Source organism: Ceratotherium simum, chromosome 16 (assembly GCF_057802395.1).
Source record: "Ceratotherium simum simum isolate JZ-2026a chromosome 16, ASM5780239v1, whole genome shotgun sequence".
In the NCBI taxonomy this organism is placed as follows: Eukaryota; Metazoa; Chordata; class Mammalia; order Perissodactyla; family Rhinocerotidae; genus Ceratotherium; species Ceratotherium simum.
The window spans coordinates 22,986,465-22,995,048 of record NC_141915.1 but is presented as its reverse complement, the minus strand read 5'-3'; the positions used below and the strand labels follow the sequence as shown (position 1 = coordinate 22,995,048).

At 44.3% G+C, this 8,584-nt stretch overlaps 1 protein-coding gene across 1 annotated transcript; it reads right to left on the bottom strand.

The window, feature by feature from the left end:
* Window positions 1-2,435: 2,435 nt before the first annotated feature.
* On the bottom strand, window positions 2,436-4,321 carry LOC147914947 (eotaxin-like). The gene is made up of 3 exons (XM_004441880.3): window positions 4,246-4,321; window positions 2,925-3,036; window positions 2,436-2,541 (listed from the first exon to the last, which is right to left on the bottom strand). The coding sequence occupies exons 1-3, from the start codon at window positions 4,319-4,321 to the stop codon at window positions 2,436-2,438; spliced, it is 294 nt and encodes a 97-aa protein (XP_004441937.3).
* Window positions 4,322-8,584: the final 4,263 nt, after the last annotated feature.

Sequence of the window (8,584 nt, the reverse complement as noted above, 5' to 3'; positions counted from 1 at the left end):
TACCCATGAAGCTAACATGGGAAAAAAAGTAACCAAAGTTTCTGAGCTTGCCTTGCAGAACAGCAGGAGGACCGCTGATGAGAGTAACTTGCTGACAGCCCTCTGCCTGACTAAGCATCATGCAGGAGCATTGAGAAGCTAAAATAACTGACTGTAAGCTTCACACGTCATAGACTAAAGATCTACAGCATGCAACACATAGAATCCCCCTGAATTTGCACAGGCAGCCCATGAAGAAATATGAAAGACAGTCGCCCCTGCACAGAGGGCTCTCAGACCTTTAGCCCCCAAGGCCACGTGCTCCCCTCCCCGTCTTATTTTCACAATATGCTTTGGAAAAATGGTGTGAACTGCACATAGACAAGCTAATCCGTAACCAGTAGAAAGAATAACTTGTGAGCAGAAAATTTATCTCCTCTGCCCAAACTGTTCCTTCTGTCCCGGGTAAGGAAGGAACTGAGGTTTTCTTAGATTCCTCAGAAATGTTGCATTCAGCAGATCTGCTATGGAGAAGCCCCCAACATTCTGTGGTCACCCACCACCTGACATTTCTGAGCCCCCTCCCCAACCCCGTTTGTCTATGTAAGTCATTTCCAAGTCAGTTTCCTTTAAGATGGCTTTCTTGGGATGAGAGTCTACCATCTTCCAATATGCTAGCTTATCGCTGATTAAAGTTCTTTCTCTACCACTGCCTGCTTGGCCTCTTATCTTGCGCTGAGAGGAAGGAGCCCTCTTGGTACCCATGGTACCCTTATACCATTAGGGTATAAGGGGCAGAATTTTCTGGGTCTAAGCAGCTACGCTTTAATTGCAGTTTGTGGAGTCTGGGAAGGCTCCACGTCACCAATCCTTCTTTCCCATCCACAGTGTTCGACATTTCACCCTACCTAGTCCCATCTTCTCGCAATTGCCTTCTCCCCTCCCCATCTACCAACGTCCGGGTTCTGGCCCCTGTGACCTCTCACGCATACATTGTGATAGTGCTAGCTGCTCCTCCCTTCCCCTCCCAATCCAACCCAGAGCCCCTGGTTACTTTTCCTGAAGCACCTCTGATAGCGGCACTTCCCTTCCCCACTGAATCAAAACTTTCAATGCCTGTTAGCACTAGGGTGACCAGTACCAGGATGACTGGTTTGCCTGGGACAGTGTTAATTTATACCTGTTGTCCCGGCATAGTTATTAATGGTGCCTCCTTTTATTCTCAAAAGTGTCCTAATTTGGGTGAGAAAAATGCCGTGTTCATCTTACTTATTACTATCTGAATGGAGCACAAACTCCCCACCTTCATAGCCTGGCCTCGACCTTCCTTCCCAGATTTCCCCACCACTTCACACAGACCCTAACCCTAACACCTTCCCAATGGGCTTCCATGCAATTTGATAAACACATCGTGATCATCTCTGCTTCTAGGCATTTCCAAGCTATACCTGCCTCTTTTGTGCCTAGCCTGAAATACCTCCAAAAGAGCCCCTGTTAGGTCCATCCATCAAGACCTAACTTAAGTTCTGGGCTTAAGCCTCTTTAAGTTCCTATAAAGCCTTAGTCTAAATAAAGCTCTTGTCAAGGGTCGTCTAGTCTGCCTGTAATTTCTCATTGTCTGTGTATTTGTGCAGTCTGGACTGGAGGGCGATGGGAGGAGTAAGGTCAGGCACAGGGAGAATACCACAGGCTGCTGCAGTGGGTCACAGGAAAGACTTTGGGCAAGCGTGGGGTTGGCCAGGAAAGGAATGGTGGGGAGGCTCCTGCTGAAAAGTTACTGAAGTACTTGGGGTCTGGAAAAACACACTTGGGGACCAGAATCAGAGGGGTGGACATGATTTGTCTGGTGATGTCTGTTCTACCCTGAATCTCACTGAAAGCCAGCCAGGCCAAAAAGCCATTTCTCAGGAACACAGTTCCCACCCCCATAGCCATGCCTCTCATCCCTCCTTTCTTCTTTCTCCCTCTCAGCTCACTGTGGATTTCCCACAAAAACACAACTGCCGATTGTAATTAAAAATGTATATTTTTATGTATTCCTAAAATACATTTACTTCCACTGAACATTATGAGTCACACTTTTGATTCACAAGAACAATGCATTTTTAAAAATACAAACATTTTCATATCGATGATCTTTGCCAGGACCCGTACAAGATTCCAGAAAGGTAGGGAGGAGAGGAGTAATATTTCTCATACTTTGCAGGGGATTGAATTGGGGCTCACAGAGGGAAAGGGAGCTGACCAAAGCTTTATATTTTCAAAACAACTGATATTCATGGCAAGTAGGTTTAAAAACATCAATACTTTAAATACAATATGTTTTTTAAAAATTATTAAATAAAAGCCATTCCTTTTGCAGAAATGATGAAATTATCTCAGGACACATCTTAGGAAGACCAGGGAAAATGAATCAAGCATTTCTCAGGCCCTGATTTGGTCTCAAAAGGTGATACTTATATCCTTGGAGTTTGGGATTTTTGGTCCAGGTACTTCATGGCATCCTGGACCCACTTCTGCTTGGGGTCAGTACAGATCTCCCTGGCTTGTTTGGTCTTGAAGCTGTGGGAGAGAGGGGAAGCAGTTAGAAGGATCCTCTTTCAAAGTTGTGTCCGCTTAACCCTAAATCTTCCAGGACCATCTGCTATGGGGTGAAGGGCTTGTGGTGGGAGATGAAGGGGGGACAGGGGAAGGATGGGACTCTGGGAGTTAGCTGCAGCTCTTGAAGGCTCAGTAAAGCCATCCTTGCTCTTGACTTGAGGGAACTGGTATGAACTGAACAAGCCTCCAAGCAGGGAGCCAGGAGTAAAAATCTCCTGTTGTGAAAATTCATGGCATTCGAACTCTCTGAGTCTATGACTCCAAGCAACTCTGATGTAGTTCTTGACATTTGCCCCCTAGAAATGAATTTTTGGGCTGGGAGACTTTGATCTTTGTCTACTTACATCACAGCTTTCTGGGGACATTTGCTGCCGGTGATTTTTCTGTAGCTCTGCAGTCGCTGCATGGAGATCTTCTTACTGGCCACGTTAAAACAGCAGACGGTTGGGACAGCAGCTGAATTTGGGAGAGAAATGAAAGAAAGGATGGGCCACTAATGATATGTAGATATTTTAAAGCATGACTTTGTAAGGAAAGAAGGAAATTTAGGAGAAGGCAAGGAAATGAAAGAGATGGAGATAGAATCCATCTGCTCTGAGGTCTTGTGCCTCTGCTTTTGATTCAGGGTCCCCAGCTGTGCAGTGGGGACCCAGCACCGCGGGCGAGGATATGGAAAAAGCTCGGTCAAGGCAACAAGCTCTAGCTCTGTCATTATGAGGAGCTATGTGTCTATGCGATAGTCATCGTATCTTCACCAACTATTCTCCATTCTCTGCTTTCTGGACACGTGGTAGACTTGCATTTCTCGGCCACTTTTGGTTGGTTGAAGCCATTAACTAGTTTTGACCCATAAGTGAGAAGACAAAGTGACAAGTGTCGTTTCTGAGCCAGAGTTTGTAATTTCCAGTGCAAGACTCTCGAGAGTTTTCTTTTCCTTTGTCAGAGTAAGCAGCAATGTTCCTGAGGGTGACTGCTCCACCAGTCTAGAATCCTGAGTACAGGAAGCAGAAGCTCTAGCCAATAAATTACAGACATATAGTACCAGTGAGAAATTAACCTTAGCTGTTTACAGCTGCTGATAATTTAAGATTGTTCATTACCACAGCATCTTCTCTGACTCAGACTGACACATGCACAGTAAATCTAAGTCATCAGAGGGTGGACAAATGAGTTATGATACAAATGTTTAGATATTTTTTCCAAACAGAGTCAAAATAGGTCACCTTGAGAGATTCCCCTGGGACCTCATTCCCTTCCTTTAACCACTGTTTCTGAAAGCTGTCAGAGTCCGGTAAAAATTCTGGGCATCCAATCAAGCAATTTTTTTCCCCTCCACCACTGCCCCAAATACCCACTTGCCCACAGTAAGAGAGGGTCTTTATTTTGTGTGCCCTACCCCAAACACTGCAAAGGCAACTGGATTGTGGATACACTCGGCATCTCTCTCAATACTCATGTCAGGAAAGAAAGTGGAGACTGGTCTTGGTGGCCTGGGTTTCTAGTCATGGCTCTTCCACTGATTGTGGGGTCAGAGCATTTCTTATCCACTCATGGGACCTATTTTCCCATCTTTAAAATTCAGGGTTTGCAGTAAATCTCTTCAGATTCTTGTTGATCTGATAGATCTGGAGGTGGTCAGCTTTCCCATAGGGAAGGGGGGCTTACCTGGCTGGGCCAGCACCAGGGTGCTGAAGGCGGCTGCTGTGATCAGCAGGCACAGGAGGGCTGCAGAGACCTTCATGCTGGAGGGTGAGGACATGAGCTTCAGCGTGAGAGTTGTGGTTTCTGGGCCTGTCTCAACCTCTCTGTCACTCTGCAGCACTGACTGCCTTTTAAAGAGAGCAGAGAAAGTGGGAGCTTCCAGAGAAGCCTTTGCTTGGACAAGGTCATGACCAGTCACTTTTGGAGGGAGGTCCTGAATTGCTGACCAAGCTCCACATTTTGGCAAGTTAACAGGATGTAAGAGAGCCAAACTAGGGGGCAGGGGACTTGATGCATTTTTCATCCATCCTGTGGGTCCAAGTGGGGAAGGGAGTGTGTGCTTGTGAAATCACTGAGCACGGATAATAAATAGTCAGAGAGGGTCATCCTTTTTTTTTTTGCTGAGGAAGATTCGCCTTGAGCTAACATCTGTTGTCAATCTCCCCCGTTTTTTGCTTCAGGAAGGTTAGTCCTGAGCTAACATCTGTGCCAATCTTCCTCTACTTTACGTATGGGTTGCTGCCACAGTGTGGCTGACGAGTGCTGTAGGTCTGCGCCCAGGATCCAAACCTGCAAACCTGGGCCACCGAGACAGAGCACACCGAACTTAACCACTATGCCACGGGGCTGGCCCTGGAGAGGGTCATTCTTAAAAGCTCTATTTTCTCTGAAATGAAACTTCTGTGGTGGGGTAAAGAAGCGAGGAAAGCAAGGGCGTGAAGAGATGAGGAGATCCTAGAACGTTTGCTGGTCCCTGTGTTCACGCGGTGGTCTGCAGGATTTGGGAGGCCTGGAAGCAGCCCTAAAACTTTTGCTAGGCTCCCTGTCACCAGCTGGGGAGAGATCTCAGCAGCTCTGAACATTACCAGGCCTCTGGGAACCCCGGAATGGTAGCACACGAGACCCTAACCCCCATTATTCAATCCAGTGGTCATAGAATCTTAGTGCCCTGGGATTTTCATGCCATAGGACACCAGAACTGGATAGTTCCTATTGATCTTGACTTCCTGTGCATTTTCCTCAAGCTTTATTGAGGAATAATTGATGAACAAAGATTATATATATTTAAGGTTTGATACACATATACAATGTGAAATGATTACTACAATCAAGTTAACTCACATGTTCATCACTTCACATAGTTATATATATATATTTTTTTTGGTGTTGTGAGAATACAAGTTCTACTCTCTTAGCAAATTTCAAGTATATAATACAGTGTGATTAACTATAATCACCATGCTGTACATTAGATCCCCAGAACTTATCTTATAACTGAAAGTTTTCAGTCTTTGACAAACATCTCCCCAGAAATACAAATCAAAACCACAATGAGCTATCACCCCACACATGATAGAATAACTATTATTAAAAAGACAAGAGATAACAAGTGTTGGCGAGGCTGTGGAGAAAGCAGAACCCTTGTGTACTGCTGGTGGGAATGCAAATTGGTGCAGCCTCTGTGGAAAACAGTATGGGGGTTCCTGTGCATTTCTAAACTATTTGCTTAGCTGCTAAAGCCTTTTTTCCAAACAGAATCAAACAGTGAAAGCCTATTCATCAAACACACTGTAGTGGAGTGTGTCTGTTTGAAGCAGAATGGGTGCTCCCCTATGCCCTCACACCCCAAGGATTCAAGGAACACATTTGGAAAACCAGCGATCTAGTTCACCTTCAACCCCTGAGCACACATTGCAGACAAGTGCCCAATGGCTAAAAATATCAAAGAGAAAGAGGAGACAAGAACCCACATGTATCTTCTTTGTGCACAACACAAGGACCCCTAGTAGGAGATGGTGCAAGGGGAGACAGTCTTTAATGGGTCTTTAATGGGGTCCTTATTTAAGGTCTTTAGTGGGATTACTGTGCTGAATACAGAATTGAATACTGGCATGGAGGCACTTCAAGGCTGTTTCCTGGCTTTTCGTGCACACTCGCATATCAAATTGATTAATTGGTACAACTTGCACAAAGAGATGTGCTGAGGACTCTGAGGTCTTGTCTTGGATTAGTAGAAGAAAATATTGTGGCTGGCTGGTCATGTCCATCATGGGCACAGGATTAAGAAAGTGCCCTTGCTGCCCTACACAATCTCTAAGCTCCCATCTAGAATACTTGGTCTACAAATGTAGGGAAGAGACAACCTGGACCTTCCTTGTTCTTGCCTGCTCACCTTCAGGGCAGGTGGTCTAGTGTGGTCTCTGGGATCAGGATCCTGAGTTTGGATGATGGCTCTGCCATTTACTAGCTTTGATACCTTGGACAACTTACTAAGCGCTCTCTGCTAGGTTAAGATGGGGATAATAATCATGCCTATCTCAGAGGATTGTTGTGTGAACTAAATGAGTTAATATATATAAAGTGCTCAGAAGAGTGATGAGACCACTGTAGATACTCAGTAAGGGTAGTTCGTATTTATTATTAGTAGGAATATTTTATGGACCCAGGGATGATGGAAAAGGACTCTGAGTCTGGCCTGATGACTTCCTCCATATCTTCTCCCCAGTTTTCCCACTGCTTCCAAGTAAAGACATGTTATGCTAGGGATGGTTTCCAGGAATGCCTGAGTTGCAAACGTAGGAGATGTGTGGTCTCTAAAGTATTGACAATACGAGTTTGGAATGTTCTTGACCTCAGAAGTGTTTGATTGAGAGGGCTGAGTGATTATGTTCTCTTGGTAGGAATTATTTCATAACTCTCCTAGGTTTTTAGCAGGCCCTGACAGCAAGTGATCTCTATTTTCAAATTTTCATTGGAGGGCTTTGGATTTAATCTAGACCAGAGAAACTCCAGTGGGAAAAAATAAACAAAATCTTTAGAGATCCAAGTTAAGCAGCTGTTGCATCCAGATGCCTGGCTGACCCTAACAAATGGGAGCATCTTCATCAGCAGTTTTGTCTCTCTTCCTCGGAAGCTTCCCAATCAGCACTCACCAGGGCTAGACCCACGACTTGCCTGTGGTCTGGTGCCTGATGAGTGTGGGACCTTCATCAGGAATGACTCTGAGTGATGGGCAGGAAGTGGGTACCTACTGCGAAAGCAAAATCTTCGCTTCCTGAGTGTTTTCCAAGGAATGGCGAGTGATCAGTGAGAAAGGACTCAGGAAGCAGGACTCCTGGTTTTGTGTTGTAGCTCTGCTCCGGGTTTCCTCTAATAATGCAAAGTTACACACAGAATTGAAAGAGACAGTAACATCCATTTCATGCCAACCCTCTCTTAAAAAAAAAAAAAAAAAGAATAGAGATGTGATGCATGGGGACAAGTGAGAAAATCCCTAAGGCGATGCCATATGTTTTAGGTTGAGATGATTCTAGAACCTGTCTCTTGACTCCCTATTTTGTGAAACCTTTACCACATTGTGGCCCTTTGACAGTTTTCTCTTATGCAAAACAGGACCAAATAGGGTCTGCTACCTCTTTTTCTCAAAGGTCACTGCTTACTATGTTTGAAGGAAAATTACCTCAAAATATATGTTAGTATAAAAATTCTAACAATGTGTCTAGCAAATAGCAAGTTCTCAATAACAATGCTAATTTGTGCGATCTGTGCAAGCCACTATATTATTTCATTTCACATGAGTTGACATATTTAATCCTTCCAACAAACCCATGAAGTAGGTACAGACATGCACCGCATAACAACTTTTCGGTCGATGGACTGCACAGATGATGGTGGTCCTATAAGGTTAGTACCATATGGCTTAGGTGTGTAGTAGTCTATACCACCTGGGTTTGTGTAAGCACACTCTATGATGTTCACACAATGACACGATTGCCTAATGACTCATTTTTCAGAGGGTATTTCCAAGATTAAGTGGCACATGACTGTATTCTAATTAAATCCATTTCAAAAATGAGAAAATAGAGGCTTAGGAAAGTTAAGAACTTCCCTTTCTGTAAATCATTGATATAAGTGAAGCCTGCTTTTCAGAGTTGCCCTGAGAGAAATCAAAGCTTTTTTATTTACAATATTCCTCCTGTTTGTTATATTATCTAATACAGTCCTCCTGGGGCAATCAACTTTGCTTTTTTGTACAGAGATGAAGACTGAGGCACAGAATGCTGAAAGTATCTCCCTGAGCCAATTGGTCACGGTAATGCTAGCCTATACTTCACCATCAATATCAAACACAAAGATATTAGCAGCTTACTGTGAGAGATATTTATCCTTTGTTTATGTCACAGCCTGATGTTGGTCAGGCAGCTTACCAAAGGTACTGTCTTCTGAGAAGTAACTCGGAGATCCAGGCTGCTTGTAAATTATAGCCAACATCTGGGACATGCAGCCTCTAAGGTCACTGAGG